Here is a 26,340-nt window from a genome sequence, read left to right on the forward strand (position 1 = left end):
TGGCAGAGCCTTTGCTCTGTGTCCTTGGCAGGGCTGGGCTATGGTGAACAGCAGCTTCTGAGCTCTTCAAAAACACAAATAAATGCCTGTTTGAGGAGCAGAGTCGCTGATGAGCTGCACACTCTAATGAATAATTGAAGAGGGGTCAGTTTACAGGACTTGCACACGAGGAATGCAGCAGAGGCTGATCCAGCAGCCCTCCCACATGGTCCCCGACCCATCCAAACAGCCCTGGTTTCTTCTCTGCCATTTCCATCCCCCTGGTGAATTTGTAGAAGCTGCCTCATGTTCTGTCTCCAGAAAGCCTCTTTTACTGAAGGAAAAAAAAACCTCTTGAAAATCTGTTACTGTGTGCTGTACTCGGAAGGGACAGTGATGAGGGCTGGCCTGAAAAGGATCCCAAAAATTCATTCATGTTTGAGTTTTGAAGGGGCCAGAGTGGGTTTGGGTCACTAGGTCATCCACCCCAGTAACTCGGAGCTTGGGGTGCCCTTGGCTGGGTTTGCTGGGCCCCCTGGCTGGCCAAGATGCTGATTGGGATTCTCCCTGCACACACAAGCAAATCTGGCTGAAGCTCTTGTGGCTTCACCAGCCTCAGCTTTATTTGGAAGTGAAGCCTGGTTTGGACATGAGCAGTAAATTCCTTCCGTAGCTCCAGGTGAAGCTGCAAAATCTCTTTTCCCTCTGGTTGCACCGTGCTGCCTGCCAGGGCTGCCAGGGGGTGGGGACCATCCCGGGAGAGGAGTCCCAGCTATCTAAGAATTCCTGCCTTGCCTGGAGCCCTTTTCCTTCTCCCTTGGGAAATCCCCTCTGTGTGTGCCCGGGGCAGGCTCGGAGCAGCGGGAGCAGAGCATTGCAACAGCTCCTGCTGATCTCATTGCAGCTCTGAGGCAGGAAGGGTTTCCCAACTGCAGTGAAATCCAGGTCATGGAGAGCACAGCTGGGAAACGTCACCCCTTTGGATCCGGAGAAGGAGGGACTTTATCCCTGTTTGTGCTTGAAGCCTTGCTGTGCACAGGCAGAGCTGCTCTGGGAGGACTCTCTGTGCTGCTGAGATGTGGCTGAACCGATCCCCTCGCTGTCAAGAGAGGTGGATTTTTACTGCACAGCCCGGGCTGGGCTGGATACCCTTGGGAATGTGCTGTGGCTGCTGTCAGAGGGGGAGGTGGTGGGCAGAGAACACCAGCACTGGGGTCAGTGGTCATCTTTGGGGTCCAGGAGGGGACCCCTGGGTTCTCCACAGGAAAAAGTGAGGAGAGAAAAGCTCCTTAAAATAGCATCTGAGGGGAACAGTACAAAACATGGTGTTCCCAGTGTGGGGTGGCTGCAGTCCCTGTGTGTGATGTTCAGGAAGGACATGGATGTGATCTCCATGTTCTGGTCCATGTGCTGTCCCTGGCACACGGAGCAGCTGAGCCATGGAGGGGGTGGCTGCTGGCTGCAGCCGTGCTTTTATAAACATTCAGTGATAAAATAGAGCTTTGCTCCAGCAGACACCCATGCCGTGCTCTCTCACTGGGGTGTTGGTAATGCACAGCTCAGGGTGTGTTTTGGACAGGGCTGGTTTTTTTTTTTTTTTGCTTTTAACCCTGCTGCAGTTCACAGCCACCCCCAAAACGTGACAGTCCCTTTTCTCTCCGTGTGTCCCGCGTGTGTGACCTTCCCGGAGGGTGGGAGGGAGCCGGGTTCTCCCTGCCTGCACAGACCAACCCCAGCAGGTACCAAGCAAAGGCTTTTCCAGGTCCTGAGGCCACTTTTGATGTGCCTTGTGAGGGGAGGGCAGCCTGAGTGCTGTGGGAGGAGTGTGGAATTCTGCCGTTCCTGCCATACAGAATAGTTTCCACATCCCACGATTACTCCAAGGGCAGAAAACAAGTCTTGGTTCTTGTTGTGAAACCAGTGTTGTGTTTTATTATTCAGCTAAAAAGAGTTTTCAGCTTTTCTACTGAAAGTAGCAGAGCTGCCCCGTGGCCTGATGGAAGGTGGTGCTTTACTGCTGCTCCCTCTGAGTGGGATTCTGCATTTGGAGCAGCCTGGGACGGGGTCTCCTGGTTTTATTGATTGGAGCTGACTGGAATTTGCTGAGCGCCGAGCTCCCCTCCCTGCTGGGAGGTGTGTGCAGGAAGGGGAGGCTGATTTGCTCTGTAGAAGCTGCAGAACTGAGTAATTCCTTATCTCCTGGCTGTTAAAGGTGTTCTCCTCTCCAGTGGCAAGTTTCATTGGGTGCAAAGTCCTGCTGGCTCCCCGTGCTCCTCTCACAGCTCTGGAGCTGCAGCAGCACCGGAGCCATCAGGAAGTCTCTGAGGAGTTTGGGAACATCTTTTGCCTGAGCTTGTATCTTTAGCCCAAACAGCTCATTGTCAGCTGATCCTGGCCAGTTGCAGCTTGTGGTGCCTGGAAAGGGTGGAGAAATTGTATTAATTTATTTATTTATTAGAGAAACTTTCAGGATCTGCTGTCAACAAAGCCCTGGATAGAGCCAGGAGCAGGAGGAGCCCGGGGAGTGTGAGGGGGTGCCTGTGCTGGAGCCTCTCTGCTCTCTCCATCCCAAAACTGACCTGAGCCCTCTGACCTGAGCCCCTAAAGCAGAATTTTGGTTTCTCTGTGAAACGAGTTGGTTAAAAACTGAGCAGATCAAGAAGGATGTTGTAAATCACAAGGACAGGGGCTCAGCTGTGTGAGCCACCATCTGCCTTTTCACTTCCTCACCCTCAGGCTTTGCTTGAGAAAACCCCTCATCCCTTAATAATTTCTGAGATCCCTCTGTTTCAGGGGTGCTGAATCTTCCCAGAGGGGTGTTTATGTCACGGGTGTTTCTCAAATGGGCTTTGGGCTCCCCCCATCCTGTTTCAGATGAGAAGCACATTTTGGAGGTTGAAGATGCTCCGAGTGCCACCTGCTGGAATGTGCTTGAGGGGTGCCAGTGTGACACTGCCTGTCCCGGGGCAGTGTTCCTCTGTAGGGGTTTGCCTATAATCCCCGTTGTGGGGAGCCAGGATCACTGGAGGAGCAGCAGAGTCCTTCCCTGCAGTCACCAGGTTAATTTGACACAGTTTGGTTGCCTCCGTGAGTGGGGAGGAATTGCCCCCAGGAGGATGGCAGAGCATTTCCAGGAATCAGGTCTTTGTTTAAGCCATGTGTGGGGAGGCTCCTGATGTATTCCATGCCAGGATGGAGCTGCTCATTCCCTTCTCCAGTTGCCTTGGCTGTGTAAGGGTTTGGGCACAAGGGCTTTGATGATTTGAGGATTTTTGGACACTGCATTACCCCCACTGGGCAGAGGCCTGGCCGTGTCCTCTGGGTTTCTCCTCCCTCTCCCATTTTTGGTTGGTTTTGTTTTTCAGGACACCAATAACAGTCCTTGGAGATGGTGTGGGGTGAAACGTGCAGCCCTGCTCCCTCTCAGTGATCCCTTCCTGCAAACTCCTGCCAGGAACCGCCCCTGTCCTTGTCCCCTCCTTGGGCAGTTCCAGCTTTTGGGCTGTGTTTGTAGCAGTGACTTTGTGCAGGACTTCCACCTTCAGAGCCACCCCGTGGTGTCCCTTCCTCCTCAGCCCCGTGTCCCCGAGGCTTTGTCTGTCAACAGTGTCCTTGTTCAGTGGAGTTAAAGGAGTCCTCTCTGTCCCTGAAGATCCTCTTGGATTGCTCCAAGAATCTCCCTCTTCTTTTCAGAGTCCCTGGCCCCAAGGTACCCCAAGCTGAACCCTTCCCTTCCCAGCCTGGGCTGCATCTCTGCTCAGTGTCCCACATGATTCTTTAGGCTGGGGGCTCCCAGGAGCACTGAAGAGGATCCACCACACAAGTACAGTCAAAAGGACGAGGTTCTGGCCAATTCTTGTGTTGCAAATGAGGCCAAAGGCCAGCCCTGCCCAAAAAAGGCCTTTGCAGGAGGGCAGGCAGTGACTGGGGGGGTTTCTTTGCTTTGTTTGTTCCCCTTTTTGAGAACCACCACTTGAAAAAAAAGTTCCAAACAGAGCAGCCTTTGCTCTCCACAAACTTCAGCCTGGTTTCCTCTGCAGAGCTGCAGCACCTCGTGCTCCCACTTATTCCAGTCTCCCTCCAGAGCAGGAGCTGCTGATCCACAGGGAAATTGTTGCTCCAGAGTAGGTTAAGTAAAATAACTTTGTGCAAAAGTTCAGGAGTGTGAAGCTCCCACATTTCTTCCCCAGGCTGGCACTTTAGGGAAGGAGGGGTCTGAGGTTGTCTTCATCCAGTCCTTCCTGGGGAGCAGCTGAAGCCTCTGCTAGGACATCCCTTGGGGGGCCTGTGGCTGTGCCAGCAGCTGTGCCCCCTCAAGCAGCAGCTCCTCACACCATCACCTTCCTGTTTGGGAAAGCTGCATCCTCCCCTCCCGGAGCTCAGGGGCTGTAACTGGATCCTGGCAGGAGGCAAAGGCAGGCCCTGGATATTCTGATTAAAATCTGTGGAGCCAGCCAGTGTCCTGGTTTCTGGAGCTCATGCTGGGAATGGCTGCAGGTTGCTCCTCCACAGAATTGGATTACAGGATTTTTAATCTGTTCACTGGGAGCCGTTTGGATCTGGCAGCGCTGGATTTGGGGATCGTCTTTCCTGGGGCTGAGGTGCCACTGGCAGCAGGCTCACACAGAATTCACAGCCAGAGTTCACACCTCAGTGCCAGCATGTGAGCCACCACCCCACAGACAGTGTCACCTCTTCCACACAGCACAAAGAGGAGAGAATTAGATCAGATATAAGAAGAAATTCTTCCCTGGCAGGGTGGGCAGGCCCTGGCACAGGGTGCCCATGGAAGCTGTGGCTGCCCCTGGATCCCTGGCAGTGCCCAAGGCCAGGCTGGACACCGGGGCTGGAGCAGCCCGGGACAGAGGGAGGTGTCCCTGCCATGGCAGGGGTGGCACTGGAGGGGCTTTAAGATCCCTCCCAACAGGGACAGAGGTGGGAATGGCCAAGTCAGACAGTGCAGACACAGGGAGTGAGAGGGAAGTTTTCAGCTGGATCATTCTGGACCAGTTCTCTCCCAATTTCTATGTGCAGGGAAAATGGTGAGCCACGTGTGCACTCCCAGTTAGTTCCCTCAGACCAGCTGCTTTCCGCCATGGGTTTTACCAGCCTCATTGTAAAAGACTTCTTCCCTATACCTGATCTAAATCTCCCTTCTTTTAGCATAAAACCATCACTCCTTGTCCTATCACAACATGTCCTGCTAAAAACTCTGTTCCCACTTTTCCTTTAGGCCCTGGCAGGGGCTCTGAGCCCTCCCTGGAGCCTTCTCTTCTCTGGGTGAACACCCCCAGCTCTCCCAGCCTGGCTCCAGAGCAGAGGGCCTCCAGTCCCTGGAACATCTTCATGGCCTTCTCCAGCAGGTCCCTGTTGCTCCTGTGCTGATCCAGAAGCTGCTGCTCCCTCCTGGCCCTTTCCCTGGAGAGCTGCAGTTCCACTGATCCTACAGGGAGAGCATCCCTGCTGGATCAGCATTTGTGCTGCTCAGAGCAGAGGCAGAGAAATGTTGAGGAAGAAAACTTCTGAGACTCTCAGTTGCTCGTTGCTTCCTAAAATTGCTGTTTCTGCACCTGTTTTCGTGTGTGTGACGGGTGGGGGGGCTGAACTGATCCTCCTGAAAAACCCACTAAGATTTGCTGATGGTTCTTTCCATGCCTAAGCACCCGTAAAGCCACGCAGCGTTCTCCTTGGGCTGCTGCACTGTGCAGCTAAGGCCACACAAAGGCATTTCCCCATCAAAACCACGGCTTCCTTAAAGTAAAACTCAGAAAATACATCCAGTGACACAAGCACAGCTCCAGGGCTCTCGGTGCCCCGAGCTCAGAACCGGCTGGGGAAGGATGGGAGGATAAAGCCCCGAGCTTTGGAGATGCTGAGGCTCCTCTTCCGCAGCAAGCCAAGGATCCAGGAGGCAAGTGTGTGATAAATACCTTCTCTGCCTGCCGTGCTGGGCTCTGTCTCTTCTGCAGGACACAAGGAAGCAGGGAATTCCTGATCCTAGAGAGCCAGACCTTATCCAGGTTTAATTAAGCACTCCTTTGGAAAAGGCGTTTTGGAGGGCATGACTGCTTTCTAAGAAGTGTCTTTCCTAGGTGCTGCCAGATTTTGGGAGTGTTTTGGGACCAGAGCATGTGTTGAAGCAACAGAAATTAAAACAGCTTCTGGTTAGTTGTTGATGAATAGGAAGCTAAATGCCAAGAGCAGAATCTGTTTTGAGCTTTTGCAGGGTGGTTTTTTTTTTTTTCTTGCATTTAGATGTGACGGTCTCAACCAGCAAAGTGACAAAACGCGAGCAAAAACAAACCTGTCTCTTGGCTTCTGCCTTGTAAAATCCTCCCTCAAAAAAGGGGGAAAGTAGGAAGCAGGACTTGTATTTTGAGCTTGGGAAAACCCCCTGTTCGTGTGTCCCCAGCCCCTGCTCTGGGTGACTCAGCCGTCTGTGCCCTGCGAAGGTGGCACAGGGAGGTTCAGAACTTGTCTCCTCTGACTGGAGCGACCTCCTGAGCTTTCTTTTCCAGGAGAAGCCAGTGTCATTTCCCAGCAGTGCAGGAATCTGTGGGAATGCCTCTCTGGAGGCTCTGGGTGACAGCAGGTGCTGGGAGCCCCCAGGAGCAGGGAGTGCTGGACCTGCAGAGATCCAAGCTTGTGGGAATCCAATCCTCTCACCCCATCCCGGGCAGGGGCTGGGCCTGCTCTAAAGGAGCCAGGATGGAGCTGCTTGCCTGGAAGGTGGGAGGGATCCCTGGGGCAGGGTCTGCTGAGGGTCTTGTGATCACTTTTTGCTCAGTGTGGAAGGGGTTCAGCTGTGGCTTTGGCAGATTTGTCACCCTGGAGCAGTGGGACAGTCACCCTCTCTGGCTGCTGCCCCTGCAAGGGCACAGCAGTGCAGAAGAGGAAGGGGAAGAGGTGACTGCAGGGGCCCCTCAGATCTGATTTGGTCTTTCTGGAGCTGAAAATCAGTTAATTCTTAGCTCTAATCTCACTGTTCTGACACAGCTCCTCCCTTCCCCCAGGGCTTGCTTTTCCTTCTCACTCTCTGTAGCTCCTGTCCCACCTCCAGGGCACCCTGAGTTTATCAAATCAAGTCAATATAAATTTATTTACTGGAACCTGGCTACAACTGCTCTCCTGGGGCCACCCTATGGCTCAGAATCACATCCTGAGGAGTGATGGCTGGTGGGACACCCCCAGTGGCTGTGAACAGCTCACCTGGTCTTGCTGAATGAGTTCTTTGGGCAAACTTTAGCAGAGAATCACAGTCCCTCTGTGCTGACGTTTGTTTATTGTCCCACAGGCAAAATCTGATATCACTTGGGTAGAGAAGGACCTGGTGGACTCAGCAGACAAGGTAGGAGAGCTGCAGTGGGCACCTGGAGGACATTTCATCCATTTCATTTGCATTCTGTCCCACACAGCTCGCAGAGACCTCTCTGAAAACAAAACCCTTTCCTACCTCCCTCCACTGCCATCCCCTCTCAGCTTTGTAGGACTGCTGCTCCAGAGAGCAGCTATTGCTCACAAAGGACATCCTGGACTTGATTTCATCCTCCTCCTTCCTCCCCACACCAACCCCTTTTCCATGCTGTCATTTCTGTGACTTTCTGATCTTGTCAGTGAGCCAGGACGGGCACTTTTGGTTGCGTGGATGTACTGGGGAGATTTTATTGCCTTTCTGAAGCTCCTCTCCCACGCTGGTAACTCAACATGAAAAATTGTCTGGGTCAGGAGATTTACCAGCTCCTGGCAGGCCCACGCACAGTGCTCCCCACACTGAGAACGTGGAGCTGCTTTGGAGTGGGTGCTTATCTGGGCAGCACAGGGTGCCCAGGGTGTCTCCTGCCCTGGGCTGTGTCACACGCAGGAGGTGTTGGTGTGAGCCAGGCTCCTGCTGTCCTGCAGGTGCCTTTCCTTGCTCTGGCACCTGCCCCAGCCCTTGGAGCTCAGCGTGCGGAGGTGGAGCTGGGCTCAGCTGCCTCACTGCTGTTCACTCATTTGTTTCTTTTGTTATCAGTTCTCAAAGAGCACATGGTGGGGGCAGAGGGGGCAAGACAGTCAAATTTGTCTCTCTGGTTCCATCTTCTGCGCTCTCGGGAGAGATTCAGAAATCAGCGCAGACACGGGGCTGTTTCCTTTTGTGTGGGTGTCTCATTTCAAGGGGTTTCTTTCTTACCTGCACCCTCTGGGGTCTTGCAGCAGGAAACATCTGTCTGTCCTGATGGGAAGGTCAAAAGGGAACAGGTTTGGAGGGGGAAGGAGGCAAAACAAGCCCTCTAAATACCTTTGCTCTGTCCTACCAATAATCTGAGCCATGGTGGGTTCAGAAACAAGAAATGCCCTTAAAAACACCTCACATGGACCTTCAGGGTGGCTCTCAGATAAATAACTCCAGACTCCACAGCAAGGACTCCTGTGCAGCATAAGGCAGGAGGACTGAATGCGAATCAAAAAATTCCCTGGGGAATCCCATCCTGGGTGTCCCCAACAATCCCTGTGCCAGGGGGAGAGCAGAGACCTGTAATTCTCCAAGGTGTCATCACACTTCTGGGTGGGTTCGAGTTTTTCTCTTCTGTTTTAGAGAGGAAAGTGGTTTCTCACGAATTCCCCTGTTGTGGAAATACCCCAAAGCTCCCAGCCTGACGTGAACTTCAGGCAGCATTAGATGGAAATCACTTTCAGGAGACCGTGTGTCTTCTGTATCGGTGTCTTGTCTGAGCCAGGGAGCCCAAACACCAGCGAGGAGACGCGAGATTGTTATTGTTTTAAAGCAAACCGGAAAAAAAAAAAAAACCACCAAAAAAAAAAAGCCAAACCAAAAAAAACCCAAAAGAAAAAAGTCCCAATCACAAGTTCTGAGGAGGGCAAAGCGTGAAACTCCCTGCATGTGTCTGAGTCCCGTCCCCACGGCACATCCGCTGCCAGCGCAGCCACCTGCAGCTCCTGCTCCTGCTCCTGCTCCTGCTCCTGCTCCTGAACCCCGGGGCAGGGCCCGCAGCTCCCAGGGCTGGGCAATGTTCATCGGGATGGGACAATGGAGAGGGACCCTAAACTTCCCCGTGTGTGGGCATTCCTGATGCTCTGGCTACAGAGGAAGCACCGAGCCAAGCCCTGCAGGCTGCACCAGCCTGCCCCCAGCCAGCTCAGCAGCCCGGTCAGTACCACTGCCACCTCTGCTGCCACCTCTGCTGCCACCTCTGCTGCCACCTCTGCTGCCACCTCTGCTGCCACCTCTGCTTCCTTCCTGATGCTTCGCATGGATGTTCAGGGCACTCTGGTTTGCTTTTCTGTCTCTGCTTTCTGGGATAGTTTGTTGCGGTGGCACTGGAAGAAGCTGGCCTTGGTGGCACACAGGCTGCCAGCGAGGCTGTAGGAGCTGGTCACAAGAATCCTGAGTGTTGAATTCCCAGTTAGTGGATGAGTCCATGAGGGAAAATCCTCCCTTGTGTCAGCAAGATACCAAATAGCTTCACAAAGTGTTTCTGTGGTAGGAGGATCACAGGATAGTCTGGGCTGGAGTGCTACCCCTCCAGTGCCACCCCTACCACAGCAGGGACACCTCCCACTGTCCCAGGGGACAGTCCCTCATCCAACCTGGCCTTGGACACTGCCAGGGGTCCAGGGGCAGCCAGAGCTGCTCTGGGCACCTTTGGAAGGGCCTCATCACCCTCACAGGGAAGAATTTCTTCCTAATCGGGTCCATTTTGGGGTCTCTCTGTGCTGTGGTCTCTCTCCCTGGAGAGCTGAACTTGGCTGGTTCCTGCTCCAGCTCTGGAGGTGGGAAGCTGTTCCTCACAGCAGCTGTCTGCAGGGACTAAGCCTCCAGGTGGACCCAGAAGTGCAAAGTGGCTGCTTTAAGCTGGAGATCATCTGCAACACGAAAATGTGTTGTTTAAGGGATTATGGGATTTTCTTGCCTGTGATCACCGAGCCCAGGGAAAGGCAGGACAATGCCAGGGAGCTCCTGTGCCCCTGCCCTGAGTGCCTGAGTAGCACAGGAGAGAGCAGAGCTCGCAGCATGACAGCAAAGGCACGTCCTAAACTGAGGAAACCTGGCCTGAGAGAGGAGAGGGGAGAGGAGGGAGCTTGGTGCAGGTGGGGACCACGACCCTGGCACTGGAGGGTGGGAGTGGGCTGAGGAGGACAGGCAGGGCTGGCACCTGGTTCTGCCTGGCTTTGAAAGCTGCTTTGATGAGGGGGTTCCAGACCAAGTGTCTCAATAAGTCTAGAAAACAAAGTGTAAGTTTTTTCCCCCAACTCTGCAAAGGAAAAAAAAATAAATTGTAGTTCCAGCTTTCTGCAGCCTCTGCTGGCCACAGCTTCCCCAGGGCCAGGGACAGCAGAGTTTAATGCATTTTTGAACTTAATTGCTGTCCTTTGGGTCCAAAGGTTTTGCTGGGAATAGGAGATGTTTCAGCATCACCTCAGGGTCTGTGGCCGTGCTGACCCAGCTCCCTTGGTGAGTTTATTCTATTTATGCTGATTAAGTCTATTTTTTCTTCTTTATTTTTTTAAAGTAAAATAATGTGTTTTAAACAAAACATGTGCCAGAGACCTTGGCTTCCCCTCAATCTTCTTGAAGGCTGGAGTCTGTTAAAGCATCATCTGTATGTGCTGAAGATGCACTAAGACTTATGTTGCAGAGTTGCTCAGATTGCTGAGCAGATGGGCTCCAACATGTCTGATTTTTGCCAGCCCTGGCCCTGTTTTGACAACAGTGCCGTATTTTTTGTGTTGTGGGATTTTTAGTGGCATAAACACTCCTGTTTTTGCTACCAACGCCTCAAAAAGGAAGGTGTTTCTCAAGCACTCTTCTAAGATGCAGTTCAAAGCAGCTCCTGTGGTTGGCAGGGAGGGCTGTGTATTTACCTGGTCCTCCCTACCCTGACTTATTGATTGCAGATGCTGATACCTGTGACAAGCACCAGCCTTTCTGGTTCTCTCAGATGTGGCTCCTGTGAGTCTGGAGCTGCAGTCCTTGTTCCACAATCCCCCAAGGCTGTTCAGGGGTCCCTGCCAACCCTGTGCCCTCTGTTTCAGGGGGAAGGTGTCGTGCAGGAAATCAACATCACCCACCATGTGAAGGAGGGCTCCGAGAAGGCTGATCCTTCCCAGTTTGAACTCCTGAAGGTGCTGGGACAGGGCTCTTTTGGCAAGGTGAGGTCACTTCTTCTTATGTGCCATGCCAGGGAAGTGATTCTGGTGATGAAAGGAACCATCCCCAACAAAACCACTTTCCTGATTCCCAGGAATGTTCCTGGGAGTGTTCCTCCCTTCTCAGAACTGCTGCTGTGTGCCCCTGGCTGGGTCTGGCCCCTGTTTCCAGTCCAGTTTCCCTTCTGTAAAGGAGGAAGGAAGTAGCCTGTAGCTCTTACCTATTTTAATAATCCAGGTCTCTTACAGGCCATCTGCTGACACATTCAGTCAGCTTGGTGTCAGTCAGTCACCAGCTGACAGTGGGGGCTTGGACAGGACCGTGTGCTGCTGCCTGGGCAAATACAGCAGTGGCTTTGCAGAATCAGAGAAAAGTTGGAGAAGACCTCTGGGACCATCCAGTCCAACCAGTAGCACTGCCAAGCCCACCACTTGCAGGTGGTGTCCTTTTGATGCTGCCTAAAACCAGGTAGCATCAGACATCGGGGAAAGGAAGGAGATAGAAAAATCCAGAGGATGCAGGACCTGAATAACAAGGAGCTGATGTGACTGACAAACCAGGAAGCTTTAGTGGTACATTGAAGCATCAGTGCCTCCAGTCACAGCTCCCAGGCATCAGCCAGGAGGTGTAGAAGGCTGGAAAGGAGAAAAGTGCAGCATGAAACGGGGGTGAGAGGAGTCCACACACAGCACTTCCCTGGAAAGCCCATGGGAAAGCTTGAGCTTCTTAGGGACACCTGGGGTTTGCCACTTTGGGAAGCATCCAGCTCCTACTGCCAGTGTTTAGTACTTGGTGAATGTGGCGTTCTTCTGCCTCAGGTTTTCCTGGTGAGAAAAATAACACCCCCAGACAGCAACCACCTCTATGCCATGAAAGTGCTCAAGAAGGCAACGCTGAAAGGTAGGAAGGAGACTCCTCCTGCCATGCTCTGATCCTCTGGGACTTGCAGAGCACTGGAGAAATGTCACAGCAGTTACTGCTGGCCCTGGGGTGGGTGAAGGAGAAGCATCTTTATCCCAGCAAAACATCCTCCCTTTTCTTTCATCTAAGAGCATCATGATGGAGGTGGGAAAATACCTGGCTCAAGTAGCTTGGTGTTTAAGGCTGGGATGGGGCTGGACACTGGACACTGCCCAGGACACTTTCCCTGTGTCTGAACTGCTCCTCTCTTCCCACAGTGCGGGATCGACTGAGGACAAAGATAGAAAGGGACATCTTGGCTGATGTCAACCATCCCTTTGTGGTGAAACTGCACTACGGTGAGTGGAGCTCACTGGGGTGCTGGGAGAGGGGCTGCAGCTCCAGCAGACTCTGGTTGCCTTTAAACGCAATTCCCTGAACACAAATACTTTCCTGGAAGGATCTGTGGTCCCACTGCCTGCTCAGCTAAGGAATGGGAAACCAAGCAGGGGCCAGGAGAGGTTTAAACATCAAATCCCTGGGATTAAAACAATAAACCATGAGAAACTGAGAAAGCAGAGCTAACTAGCCAAGCTACAGTTTGGCAGGGTTAATGCTCTGACTCTGGGGAAGGCAAGGACAGCTTTGTTCCCTCTAAGGTGACCAGTGCCTCTCCTGGGAAAACAGCCCTTTCAGGAGGCTATCACTGGCAGAAAGGGAACCAGACCCCCATAAAATGAGGATTTTCTGCAGTGGCAGAGTGCTCTGGGGAGCTCCTGTTTCAGCAGCAGGGAGAGGCCATCTCCTTTATCCCATCAGCCCTACCTGCTGAACCACGCAGGGCATGTGCCCAGCTGGAGCCACTGGGATTTAAGTGATTAATCCAACACCACGGAGCCTTCCCTCAGTGCAGGGCTCTGATTCCTGCTCTGGCTTGTGTTTCAGCATTCCAGACCGAGGGGAAGCTGTACCTCATCTTGGATTTCCTCAGAGGAGGTGACCTTTTCACTCGGCTTTCCAAAGAGGTGGGTATGCTCTGGCATCTTGGTGGGCTGCTGAGGCTCAGCTCATCTCTGCTTATGGCCTGGAGAAGTGACTGACCCTTGCAGTCCTTGAGAGGGTGAAAACGGCCCCAGCCTGCTGCTGCTCCAGAGCTGGTAGCAGGAGAGGGTGTTGTGGGAGCCCTGTGCCCCAGCAGAAAAGCAGCAGCACAGGTGGCAGGTCCCAGATGAGCATCTCCTAAAGAACAAGAACTTGTTCTTTAGAATTAAGGAATAAATTGTTCCCTGTGAGGGTGGGCAGGCCCTGGCACAGGGTGCCCAGAGCAACTGTTGCTGTCCCTGGATCCCTGGCACTGTCCAAGGCCAGGTTGGACATTGGGGTTTGGAGCAATGTGGGACAGTGGGAGGAGTTCCTGCCCATGGCAGGGGTGGCACCTGATCCATTAAGGTCCATTCTGATCCAAAGCATGAACAGCGGGCGAAGTCTGGAAAAGTTAGAAAGGGCAGGAGGGAGCAACATCGATGTGGAAGGTCTTGCCTGGGTGCAGGGGAGCTGCTGGCATTGTAACCCAGCTCTCTCTGCTTTCTCCCCCTGCCTGTAGGTCATGTTCACCGAGGAGGACGTGAAGTTCTACCTGGCAGAGCTGGCACTGGGACTCGACCACTTGCACAGCCTGGGGATCATCTACAGGGACCTCAAGCCAGAGAAGTACGTGTGAGCAGCTGAGGCAGCATCCCAGCCCTACATCCAGCCCAGCCTGGAGTCAGGGAGCAGCTCCTGCCTTCCAGAGGGGCTGGAGGATGCCCCGGGGCTGGACAGAGGGGAGGGGGTGGTGCCAATCCAGGCTGCTGCTCCTCAGATCAGTGGTTGCAGCCAGGAGCTGTGTGTGCACAGGGCTGAGCAGAGACCCATGGCAGGCTCCAGGCTCCAGCTTTAGGCAGCTGGGAGCCTTCAGAGGGAGAAGGGGCCAGGCCGGGCTCTGCAGAGCCCACCCCAGCATGGTTATCCTTGCCTGGGGGGTCAGAGGGGTGGTAACCTCTGGGGCCATTGAGTTACTGTGAAGCCGAGGGTGTGGAGAGGGGGGAGCTGCTCCTGGTCCCACTCCTGTCTTGGTCGTGGAGCTTAAAGCACTGGGAGAATGGACAGGTAACTTTTCCTTTGGATTCTGGGAGCCAAAGGATGTTCTCAGACTATCCTTTGCTGTACTTGTTCTCACCAGCCCTTACCACAGACAGTAACAACTTGTTTTTCCATTCCGGCTGTAGCATCCTCTTGGATGAAGAGGGGCACATCAAACTCACAGGTAAGGGGCTCCACAGAGCCTTGGGCTCCAGCAAGGTTGGTTCCTGAAGTGCAGACCTTGAAATGTTTGGAGCAGTGGCTGTGTGCTGACAGCTTTCTCTTGTGCAGATTTTGGCTTGAGTAAGGAAGCTATAGACCACGAGAAGAAAGCCTACTCCTTCTGTGGGACTGTGGAGTACATGGCTCCGGAGGTGGTGAATCGCCAGGGCCACTCACACAGCGCTGACTGGTGGTCCTATGGGGTCCTCATGGTGGGTACCCCTCCAGGACTGCGAATGGCAGCTGCCCCCACTCTGGAGCACCAGACACGGCTCTGTGTCTGTGTGTCCTCCAGGTCTACTGAGGGTGGGGAGGGCTCCCCACAGCCCCCAAAGAGCTCCCTCAGGGGCTGTCCAGGCCTCCAGCAGGAGCGCTGGTCCCTCGAGGCTGCTCTGCCAGCGGGTGCTGGGGTGTCAGGGGGCCGTGGGATGCGTGGGGATCTCTGTGGGGTGCGTGTGGGGTGTATCTTGTGTCCGTGTCCGCCCCAGTGCCGGGCCATCGCTGTCGGTGCAGATCTGGTGCCCCCGTCTGGCAGCTGCTGGATCCCAGGGCTCCGGCAGGAGCAGGCACTCCTGGACACGTTCCCGTGCAAGCCCCGAGAGCCAGGCTGCTGCTGGGAACGCGCCGTGCCTGCGAGCTCTGTCAGAGCCAGCCCTGGGACCCCTCACAACAGGACGGGCAGCTGGACCTGTGCAATCCCAAGCCTTGTTCAGACATGATCCCCCTTCTTCTCTTTCCCTCCCAGTTTGAAATGCTCACGGGGTCACTGCCCTTCCAGGGGAAGGACCGTAAGGACACCATGACCCTCATCCTCAAGTAAGAGTTTCTCTCTCCTGTCTGCACAGGAGGGGTGTTGCAAGTGGGGGCTCTCGCAACTTTGTGGCATTATTTGGCAAGTGGTGCCATATCAGCCATCGGTTTAGAGGGTGCAGTGTAAATGCCAGAGAGATGATTGTGTGTATTGGGGGTGGAGGTGCTGCAGTTGCCTTGTGGGTTGACTTCTTCAAACCTACAGCTGATTGCATAACTTCCTTCCCAGAGCAAAACTGGGCATGCCACAGTTCCTGAGCACTGAGGCTCAGAGCCTCCTGCGAGCCCTTTTCAAAAGGAATCCAGCCAACAGATTAGGTAAGAGCATTTTTTTTTTGGTTTCTGAATGCCCCTGATGCCGTACGGGGGCCTCTCACACCCCCTGGGTCAGCAGCGTGCTGGTTCAGGGCCCTTGGGTTATCCCAGACAGGTTCTCTGTGACATCTGGCTCTGCTGCCTCCCTGCCTGTCCCCTTTGCTCTGTTGGGGGTTCAGCAGAACAGGACCTTTGGTGTCTCTTGCAGGGTCTGGGCCAGATGGGGCAGAGGAGATCAAGCGTCACCCTTTCTACTCCACCATCGACTGGAATGTGAGTACCAGAAAGAGCAAATTTCTGCACCACTCAGCACCAGTAACAGTTCTGGCAGCAGGAACAGCCCCTGTCCCCATCCATTCCAATAAACTTTCCAAAGCCAAAATTCTCTGTGTGTAACTGTCTCATACCTGGGCTGCCTGTCACCTCACCGAGCTGTAGCAACATGCTAAGACACAGAGTTTCACAACATCTCTTCCTGGCCCTCATTCCTCAGCAGCCTTTGCACCCTTTGGAAGAGGGTGCTGTGGGAGCACATCCAAGCTGGTTTTGCAGCTGTTTTTTGGGTTTTGTGTGTTTTGCAGAAGCTGTACCGCAGGGAAATCAAGCCCCCTTTCAAGCCTGCAGTGGGCCAGCCAGATGACACCTTTTATTTTGACACAGAATTCACGTCACGGACACCAAAAGGTTTGTATGACTTGAGGCAAAGCCCAAGTTTCCGGTGAGATGTCACTCTGTGACTTCACACCAGGGAGTATCCAGGACCAGCAGGATGAGGTTTCTGCACAGGGAAGGTTTAGGTTGGATATCAGGGAAATTCCTTCTCCCAAAAGGGTTGTCACTCCCTGGCACAAGCTGCTCAGGGCAGTGGTGGAGTCACCATCCCTTCAGGGGTTTAAAAGCCATGTGAATGTGGCACTTGGGGACATTGGCAGTGCTGGGAGAATTGTTGGACTCACTGATCTTAGAAGGTTTTTCCAAGCGAGACAATTCCACAATTCTCTGTGGGATTTTAGGGGTAAGCTCAGTGCTGCTGCTGTGGCTCCTGTCTTGAATAAATTACAGGAGCTATAGCTCCTGGGAGTGAAGGGGAGGATTCTGCTCCTCAGGCCCTTCTTGAGCTGTCTCTCAACTCCTGCTGCAGATTCCCCAGGTGTCCCCCCGAGTGCAGAAGCCCATCAGCTCTTCCGAGGCTTCAGTTTCGTGGCAACCGGGTTAATGGAGGATGGCAAAGTGAAACCTGCTCAGCCACCCCTGAATTCAGTTGTGCAGGTAAGGAATGGGGACAGAGGAGCAGCTCTTTGAGGGTGCAGGGATGCTGCAGGTCTGCGGGACCTCTGCAGCACCTGGAGTTCTCTTTGGAATTCTTGCCTCCTGTTCTTTCATCACCACTGACTGTCTCATTGTGGACAGGCTGTCAGGGCAACGTGGGGCTGTGGCTTTCCTGTCCCCAGGTGGATCTGTGCTGGCAGGGGGTTTGTAATGCCCATGGGCTGGGTAACCAAAGGCAAAGGCACCGTGCTCGGTGCAGGCAGTGTTGGCCCACTGACCTATATCTGCCTTGTCCTGCTCTCATCCTGCTCCCCACGGGAGGGGAAGCTGTGGGATGCAGCACAGTCTGACAGCTCTCTGTGCTGCAGTTAACTCGTGACATTGCACAAACCCTTCCCTGCACCCTCCCAGCTCAGCTCTCCTTTGTGCCCTGGCAGCAGCTGCATGGCAAGAACTTGCAGTTCAGTGATGGCTACGTGGTGAAGGAGGCCATCGGCGTGGGCTCCTACTCCGTCTGCAGGCGCTGCATCCACAAGGCCACCAACATGGAGTACGCAGTCAAGGTCTGGGATCTGCCCTCCCAACTGAGCTCCCTGGCACATCTTGCTACAGAGCAGCTGTGCCTGCCCCATCCCTGCAAGTGTCCAAGGCCAGGCTGGACGGGGCTTGGAGCAGCCTGGGATAGGGGAAGGTGTCCCTGCTCATGGCAGGGGTGGGACTGGATGAATTTTAGGCTCATCTAGGACGTAAAAAGGACAATTTCTGTGCTGCATTGCAGGTACCTAGGAATAGCAGGCAAGCAGTGTCCTCCTCCCTCAGAGCAGGGAGAGCATCTCATCTTCCTGTGCAAATCTGTGGCTACATCAGGTCTTAACAAAAGACACAAAATGTTGTGGGTTGGGGACACAGAACTGATGAAACAACTTACAAGTCTGCAGGGCTCCTGTGCTTTGTCCTGGCCCCTTCCCCATCCGTGGTGGCTACAGTGTGTCCCTGCTCTTGCAGGTGATTGACAAGAGCAAGCGAGACCCTTCTGAGGAGATTGAGATCCTGCTGCGGTACGGGCAGCACCCAAACATCATCACCCTGAAAGACGTGAGTGTGGCTTGAGAGACTTCCCTGTGCTTTGGTTCAGGAAGTGCCAGGGGCAGAGTCCAGCCCCAGCTCCACGTGTTGCTGTTTCCCTGTCAGGAGAAGGCTCTTCCCAGAGGGTGCTGGGCACTGCCCAGGCTCTCCAGGGAATGGGCACGGCCCTGAGGCTGCCAGAGCTCCAGGAGCTCTTGGACAAAGCTCCCAGGGATGCCAAGGTGGGATTGTTGGGGTGTCTGGACAGGGCCAGGAGCTGGATCGATGCTCCCTGTGGGTCCCTTCCAGGTTGGGATATTCCATGACTCTGGGCTGGGGAAGCATCCCCAGAACCACCTCTGTTGATCCCTGTCTGCTCCCTGGTGATGGAAGTACAAAGGGAAAGCTCTGGAAGTACATTTGGATTACCCCACCATGATTTCTTTGGCAGGTGTATGATGATGGGAAGTACGTGTACCTGGTGACCGAGCTCATGAGGGGAGGGGAGCTGCTGGATAAAATCCTCAGGCAGAAATTTTTCTCAGAGAGAGAAGCCAGTTCAGTCCTGCACATGATCTGTAAAACAGTGGAGTATCTGCATTCCCAAGGGGTGAGTGTGATCACCACTGTTTCCCTGGGAAGCTCCCTAGCATTACACTGCGCTCCCTCTCCTCCAGGGAGTAACTCTGCCCATCACAATTATTTCTTGCTGGTGTTGTCCTGTTGGCAAAGCAGCTGTGGGCCCGGAGCAGGGGATGAGTGACCTCAGGCAGCTTTCAGACCTTTATCTACGAGCACAGCCCTCTCTTGGCTCCACAGGTGGTTCACAGGGACCTGAAGCCCAGCAATATCCTGTACGTGGATAAATCAGGGAACCCCGAGAGCATCCGCATTTGTGACTTTGGCTTTGCCAAGCAGCTCAGGGCTGAGAACGGGCTCCTCATGACCCCCTGTTACACAGCAAACTTCGTGGCACCTGAGGTGAGCACCTTACTGACCTGAGACCCTCCAGCAGTCCCCTTGTCCCTCCCCTAACCTGTGCTCCCACTCACCACAGTGGGTCTGCCCTGTTCCCATCTCCAGCCTGCCCTGGAAGAAGCAATTACAGAAATACCACTTGTAGTAATGAATCTCTTTGAATCATGATCTTTTAGTCCCAGACTTTGCTATTCTGTCCAGATCTGGAAGCTTTGCATGTGGACTGCGCCCAGGTCAAGCCCCTCTTCTGAAATGAGCCAAACAACAGGAACCAAAGACTTTTTTCTTTGCTCAGGTCCTGAAACGCCAAGGCTACGACGAGGGCTGTGACATCTGGAGCCTGGGGGTCCTGCTGTACACGATGCTGGCAGGGTGAGGCAGTGGCTGGGGCTGTGACCCCTGCCCCAGTGTGCTCTGTGGGGACAGCTGTGTCTCCTCCTGCCTGGGTCAGTAAATCCAGGGCTCTCTCCTCTCTCCCCAGCTGCACTCCCTTTGCAAATGGTCCCAGTGACACTCCAGAAGACATCCTGGCACGAATAGGAGGGGGCAAGTTCTCCATCAGTGGGGGCAATTGGGACACTATTTCTGACATGGCCAAGGTAGGGTTTGAAGTTTGCGTTACACTCGGGTTGGGGTTGCTGTGAGGCAAATTCAGAGCAGGCTGGGGAGGGAGACACAAGAGAGAGGAGAAAACCAGCACTGCAGCTTCTGCCCCACACATGTCCCTCACAGCAGCTTTATTTTAGCTCTGGCTGTGGATATTTGCATGGAAAACCAATCTAGTCCTTGACCCTTGTGTGGTTTGCTGTGTTATACCCCCCAGGCCTGCCAAAAACATGTTTCATACAAAAAGACATTGATGTCTGGGGACTTTAAACTTGGCCTCTGCATTTAAATCCTAATCTGGGGGTGTACACAGGTGGGGTTTTTTTGGTTTGTTTTTTTTTTTTTTTGCATTTAAATTATGAACTCTTCTAAAGTCTGACTTTCCAAATGCTACCTGTAGGATCTGGTATCAAAGATGCTCCACGTAGATCCTCACCAGCGTCTCACAGCCAAGCAGGTCCTGCAGCATCCTTGGATTACCCAGAAGGACAGTTTACCCCAGAGCCAGCTCAATCACCAGGACATTCAGCTTGTAAAGGTACAAAATCTGGAGAGGGAAAGCAGGATGGAAGTTCAGAGAGGTGTGAGCCAGGGCAGGCAGTACAGACAAGCTGGGGTTTTTGGGAAAAAAGAAAGGGGAGATTCTTTAACTGCATGTCAGTGCAGGAAGGAGACTTAAAGAGATAAGAAAGATGCTTCTGGCTCTGTTTTTGGGTGTGGCTGCTCTGGTCCCCTCCTGCACCTGAGTGACTCCTCTGTGCCTCTCTCCAGGGTGCCATGGCTGCCACATACTCAGCACTGAACAGCTCCAAGCCAAGCCCTCAGCTGAAGCCCATCGAGTCCTCTGTCCTGGCACAGAGGAGGGTGAAGAAGCTCCCCTCCACCACCTTGTGAGGCCCCACGGTGCAGGAACAACCTGGATTTTCACACCTATGGAAGAGGGGGACAGGGTCTGCACAGGGGCTCCCCTGGGGACTTGTTCTCAAAGGCCAAGTGCCTTCCTGCTCCTGAAAGACTGGCTCCTCCTTGCTGAGAGAACTTCACTGTAAAACTTTTTTGACGTGTAAATTGTCGATTTTTAAAGAAATCCATCTTGTGTATATGAGAACTAGAATGTATAGCTAATGTTACGTGGCACTAAAAAGCAGCTCTGATTCACCCTTCCCTGTGTAGGGCCAGGTATTTGTTGTCCCTACAGCACTTCTTGGAACTGATCCTCTCCAGCACCACAGCAGCTGGAAGACTGTGTCACATCTGGTGTTTAGGCTTTGGGGCTTTTCCTCCCTCAGACCTTTGGATGCATTTCCCAAAGCCAGCCCTGCAGCCTCCCAGCCAGCAGCACTCATGTCCAGAAGGAAGGATCTCCCTGCCCCCCAATTCCTGTGTGTATGTTCCATGTAAGGTGGATTTTGCAGCCTCCATTTCTCCCTCTCTCCTGTGCTCCCCCAGCCCAGCCAGCAACTCAGATCTCTGAACAAAATAAACCACGTTTTTTTCCAAGTCCTCCCGTAGATGCTGAGCAGGCCAGGACACCTCCCAGGTTTGGCTCGCTCCTTCCCTCTGCCCTCCCATCTCTGTGTTGTCCCATCACTGGGGAGTTTGTCACCTCTGCAGGGGGGGGGTGACAGCAGATCTTCCTCCTGGCAAAGCTGAGGCTTTGGGCTGGCTCTGGCTGCTGCTTTTACCATTTGGGGTTTTCCTTCCCCTCAGTAGGAACCTCTGAACCAAACACCCTTGATTTTTTTAATTTAACTTTGTTCTCCAGCCAGTAACTCAGGGTTTCTTTCTGACTCGTACAATAAACGTTATTCAGGGGCCTCCTGTTACTGACTGAGCTGCAGAACCAGCGACCCCAGGCGTTTCCTGGTCCTTCCCAAGTTGTTCCTCGTGCTATGCAGGGACAGTGCTCCTTGTGTGCCTTCTGGAAAAGCTGCAAAGCTTTTGATCAGGCCTTGAAAACCAGCAGTGCTGCTTAGGGCAGCCTCTCTCTACCTTCTCTCAGTGGGAGATGAGCAGAACCAGTCCTGGAATGAGGCAAAAACCAACAGGAACCGGGAATTTCTAACTCTCAGGACATTCCGTGCTTACAGGTCCAACACTTGGAGACAAACTGTGCTAGAAATAAAGAACATTGTCTTGGTTTTAAAAGGGGCAAAAATGGATTTAACTTCCACACATAAGGACATCATTACAAGGAAAGCTACTTCTGTTGGTTCAGGTATGAATACCTGGAAAGAAGCTGTGCAGAAAGAGCATATTGATCCAAAGTCAAGGAGCCCGAAAATAATATTGATCAGTTCTATATAATACTGTTTCTGTATAATACAGGTTAAATTTTCCTATTTTGGGGCATAAATCAGCCATTTCTCTGTTGTAAGTGGCTGACCCAGCTGAGAGGATGATTCCCTTCTTCCCAATGTGTAGCTGTGCCTTTCCCTTGCTGACCTGTGTCAAATTCACCAGGGCATCAATAAATGTCTTTTGGCCTGGGAAATATTCCCATCAAGATTCAGTTTCAAACTCAAGGCCAGCAGCTTTCCCAGCAATCATCTTCTCTTTCATAGTGAAACATCACTGAGCAACTGACCTGTGGTTTTAACTTTTTAAACTTTCATGCAAATCCCTCTCCAAGTTCCCACCTTTGAGTTAGTCCATGGAATTCTCTTTTCAGCCTCTCTCGGCACCGGTGGATGGGGAATTGTGCAGCTGGAGGCCTCCTGGGTGCCACCAGCTCCTGGTGGTGGCCACAGCCGCTTCCCGAGGTCGCGGGAGGCTTCGGAAGTACTCCGGGACTGGAGTGAGTTCCACGGGATGTGGGCTGGATGCTGCGCTTTCATGGAATATTCAACAATTTAATCCCTCTTTCAAGGCAAAGAAAACATTTAAAATATTTCAAGATCTTCTTTCGGCAGTACACGGGGGCTCTGAATAAAACCTTCAGTCACGCCGGGGAAGCCGCAGGTCCGCTGCCACTCCATTCCTTGCCTCTGGTTATTAAAACATCAAGCTGTCTTAGTGCCTCGGCTCAGCCTCCCTCCCTTTGTGTGCCACTGAACACCTGCCATTAATACTAATTCCACTCCGGAGGGAAACTCCCTTTCAGATATGCTTGTCTGAAAATAAATTGACATGTAAAAGGTCTCTTTTGTCGAAGTGCGGGGAAAGTGCTCGGGTGAGGAGCCGACAGCTCACAAAAGGAGCCACTGACTTTAAATGATGTGTGGAGGGGGTGAGAAATGCGAGGGGTGGGGGGCGATGCCGTAACTGGGCTGATGAGATCAGGCTGGAGAAGAATCCCAGAGCTGCGACCTCTGCTTGGTGTTAGATTTTGAGATTTTGGGTGGTTTTTGTCTGAACCCCTGCATGTTTCAGGGTGAACGGCCAGGGACCCCTTTGGAGAAAAGTATTTTTGTTTTAGAAAAAATTGCTATTACAAACATCTGCAACCAAAACTAAGAGCAGTAGTTGTGAACCCTTCGTTTTAAATGTGTAATGAGCTCCTGGGTTCTGTTGTTTTTTTTTCTGGGACAAAAGTTTGTGTCTCTTTCAATTAGGAAGCAGCAGAAGAATCTTTGGTTAGAGTGTTTATTCTACCCTACAGGCAGCAGTGTAAGCCAGAAAAAGGTCAATATTTTTATTTTTAATAGAAAGAATGATTCGCTTGGAGCTCCTCATACCCCAGGGAGACCATGGCCCTCTCCCAAGAAAATATTCTAAGTCGGTTCTTTGGGCCAGGCTTTGGAGAGAGTGACACTGCCTGAAATTTGTGTTGGTGCTGAAATGATACAGCCCCATGGCTGGGAATGAAAACTGAAGCACTGTGGACCTGACATTCAGCTGCTGCTCACTGGGACTCTGCTTCCTCTAGAGAAGAAATAATTCACGTCATAATGAAGATCAAGTCAAAATATGTTCAGGGCTTGAAATAAGGGGAAAAAGGAATTGTGGCAATTACAGAAACATTCCAGATCCTCTGGTGTCGCGCCTGGTTTATCAAACAAGCTCTGGGTGCTGCTGAGCTCCAATGCCATCTTCCTTTTAAACAGCAGATGGTGTTAGAAACCTGTAACAGGTGGAAGCTCTCCAGTTTTATGTGAGAGATCAGAAGTAGCAGCAATTTCTGTTTCCCACGGGGTAGTTCCTTCCCGAGCTGAACAGCAAGCTGGCCCTTTGCTTGGAGAGTTCTGACAGAGGGGGAAACTTCTGAATTACACATATTCACAGGAAAGAAAGTGATTCTGATTTCACTTATTCTGGTTATAATAAAAGGAACCTGGTGATGGCCTCCATAACCCTCTGCTTGCAGCTCTAAAAGAGAGATGTAGTGGGGGAAATGGGCTCTGTTTGCTGGTGTGCCTTAAAATCCGGCTCCAATCTGCCAGATCTGTTGGTTCCTTGTCTATAACAGCACTTCGCTTGCTTAAAGTGTTTTATAAACATTTAATTACTGCAGCTTTTGACTCAAAGCCAGGAATCTCTCATTCATCTGCTGCTTGCGAGGGTTGTGAAAATGATATTCAAATCATAGAATTACAGCAAGGGCTGAGTTCAAACCCCAGCTAAAGCAATGCCTGCATTGCTGGGATCCTGAGCACCGCTCGTCCGCAGGGCCACGCTTCCAAAGGGAGCCACTCCAGCACTGGAAATGGAAACGTGGCTTGGAATGCAGAGGGATCTGAGGGGCTGTCAGTACCCCAGGACACAGAGCTGCATTTTAATCATGTTAGGGAAACAAGATGCTAAATTCTGTCAGCTGGTGTGGTATGAACTTCTGAGGCAGGCAGGGAGTGCAGCTCTGTCTAGACCAGAGCCCTGTTTGATCCCCCAGCCCCGGTGTATTTGTTAAAAGTCTCTTTTTTTCCCACCCACCAAACCACTCGGAATTTTAATATGTCTGCTCCACCCCAACTCCCAGCTCTGTTTCTAAAAAGGGGAAGCCCCCAGGAGTTGTGGGGTTTGTGACACCAAGTGGAGGCAGCAACTAAAGATAAAAACTTGTATGGGATTAATAATTTCTATCCGACCATCTGCCTCTTTCACCAGCTCCCTTTCCTGAACAGCACACTGTACCTGCAGAACCGGGTGTGCAGGAATAGAAATCAGTTACTTCCCATGAAAATCCAGAGCAGATGTGGCTGCCCCATCCCTGGAAGTGTCCAAGGCCAGGTGGGACAGGGCTTGGACCAGCCTGGGACAGTGAGAGGTGCCCCTGCCCATGGCAGGGGGTGGGACTGAGTGGGCTTTAAGGTCCTTCTAGCCCAAACCCTTCTGGGATTCAATAAAAAAAAAAAAAAAAAAGAGCTGCTGGCTGGCTCTGTCTTTTGGTGGATCCACACAAACCATCACTCCTGGGCAGGGTAGGAAACCCAGAGAAGCTGCTCCTCCAGAAGCTGACCCTGATTTCACTGGCTTGAGGAGAAACTGTCTAAGGAGAAAACCTCCACCTGCTGACCCCTCCAGCCTTCTCTGCTGTCTGAAGGCAGACTGTGAGCCCCTTTAATAAGCTGCTGGCAATCAGCTCCTTTTTAATGAGGCAGATCCCCAGTCTCAAGGCCCTGGATCACTCAGAGCTCGCTTTCTGCTCTGTGAATTGTGAGCACACCACGAGCAGCCACTCTCAAAGTAATCCTGGAGTCCCTTTTCCTGCCTGTTTAAAGACGGGGTAGGGAGTCCTGTGATGTTTCATTAAAGCTGGCTTTTCTCCTCGTGGCAGAGCAGATTTAATCAGACCTGCCTCCTAGTTCCAGCTGCTGGGTTGGAGCGCTCTGATCTGTGCACTGGGTGCACGTCTAATTATGGAGGCAATTCCCATGGATACCGAGAAGAATTGTCTGTGCTGGCAAAAAATTATCCCAGCTGGGAAAATGGGGAAGGAGAATGTGTTGAAATATTCGGGAAGAGATCTCAAAAGTTTCTGGAAATGTAAATGAAAAACATTTCTGGTTCTTACACCACAATGTGCAAATCTTGATTATTTTAAAACTAAGATATGGGTTAGTTTGTAAGAGATTATCCTCAACTGCTGCTCTGCTGTGCTACTGGAGGATTCACCAGCACCACAGAACTGTATTTCCCCCTCCCTGGTACATGCATCCACTTGGGAATGCTTTCTCACCTTCGCATCTCACCTGGGCAGCAGCAGAGGTGTGTTTGGAGAAAATGTCCTACAGTTTGTTTCCATCAGGGCACACCCTGGGCGAGGCAGAGCAAGGGCTGGTAATTCTGGTTCCTTCTGCAGTGCTGGGTGGGATCTGGGTGAGTTCCTCCTCTTTATGCCTCATCCTTCTGAAATGTATGAATTTAATTAACTTATTTCTGTATAAATCAGTGTTTGAAAGGCCTGCTAAACACAAAAGAGCACTCCCTGGTAAAAGGAGAGGGGGAAATACCTGGGCAAGAACTGCTCAGATGTGGAAAATTAAACAAATATGATTTTAAATGATTTTGTAATTGTTCAGCTGCAAGACCTCATGTTCAAACTGCATGGGAAAAAACAGATTTCTTAATTTAACTACACACATTCAAACGCCTTTTTGAGGGTATTTTTTTTTCTTTGGGTTTGTTTGGAGATCTTTAAGAACATTCTAATCAGCCCCACAATGATTGTAACTTGTATCTATTTCACTAATTTCTCTCCAGCAGGGGCTAAGACACTTTCCATGATGTTGCTGGCTAATGTAAACACACAGAATAAGGAAAGCTGTGGTACTATTAGGGTGTATTTCCATCTCTTTCTCATCCAGGGCACCTGCTCCCCTTTCCCTCCCCTCCTCCCAGTCTTCCCAGCTGTCTGTCTGTCTCATTTATGTCAATTAGAGATTCAATGCTGCCTGATTTAATTGGCCTGACTTTCTCCTCTAGCAGAAACTCGAGCGCAGGCCGGGCAGGCAGCAGCTCCTCTGCTCTCCACTGGGGCTGGAGCCGGG

General features: G+C 52.2%; 1 protein-coding gene across 1 annotated transcript in view; it reads left to right on the forward strand.

The window, feature by feature from the left end:
• Positions 1 to 21,300, forward strand: part of RPS6KA1 (ribosomal protein S6 kinase A1) — a 30,527-nt gene extending 9,227 nt beyond the window's left edge. The window contains exons 3-23 of the mRNA XM_062508982.1: positions 7,274 to 7,327; positions 11,014 to 11,130; positions 11,947 to 12,028; positions 12,307 to 12,387; positions 12,974 to 13,053; positions 13,632 to 13,738; positions 14,296 to 14,333; positions 14,441 to 14,583; positions 15,117 to 15,187; positions 15,411 to 15,499; positions 15,705 to 15,769; positions 16,078 to 16,180; positions 16,638 to 16,765; positions 17,203 to 17,328; positions 17,771 to 17,860; positions 18,282 to 18,440; positions 18,650 to 18,811; positions 19,104 to 19,180; positions 19,290 to 19,407; positions 19,815 to 19,952; positions 20,186 to 21,300. Of these exons, the coding sequence (XP_062364966.1) occupies positions 7,274 to 7,327; positions 11,014 to 11,130; positions 11,947 to 12,028; positions 12,307 to 12,387; positions 12,974 to 13,053; positions 13,632 to 13,738; positions 14,296 to 14,333; positions 14,441 to 14,583; positions 15,117 to 15,187; positions 15,411 to 15,499; positions 15,705 to 15,769; positions 16,078 to 16,180; positions 16,638 to 16,765; positions 17,203 to 17,328; positions 17,771 to 17,860; positions 18,282 to 18,440; positions 18,650 to 18,811; positions 19,104 to 19,180; positions 19,290 to 19,407; positions 19,815 to 19,952; positions 20,186 to 20,308 (2,151 nt within the window). The 3' untranslated portion in view covers positions 20,309 to 21,300. The remainder of the gene's footprint in view (positions 1 to 7,273; positions 7,328 to 11,013; positions 11,131 to 11,946; positions 12,029 to 12,306; positions 12,388 to 12,973; positions 13,054 to 13,631; positions 13,739 to 14,295; positions 14,334 to 14,440; positions 14,584 to 15,116; positions 15,188 to 15,410; positions 15,500 to 15,704; positions 15,770 to 16,077; positions 16,181 to 16,637; positions 16,766 to 17,202; positions 17,329 to 17,770; positions 17,861 to 18,281; positions 18,441 to 18,649; positions 18,812 to 19,103; positions 19,181 to 19,289; positions 19,408 to 19,814; positions 19,953 to 20,185) is intronic.
• Positions 21,301 to 26,340: the final 5,040 nt, after the last annotated feature.

The sequence above is a fragment of the Cinclus cinclus genome, chromosome 26 (assembly GCF_963662255.1).
Source record: "Cinclus cinclus chromosome 26, bCinCin1.1, whole genome shotgun sequence".
In the NCBI taxonomy this organism is placed as follows: Eukaryota; Metazoa; Chordata; class Aves; order Passeriformes; family Cinclidae; genus Cinclus; species Cinclus cinclus.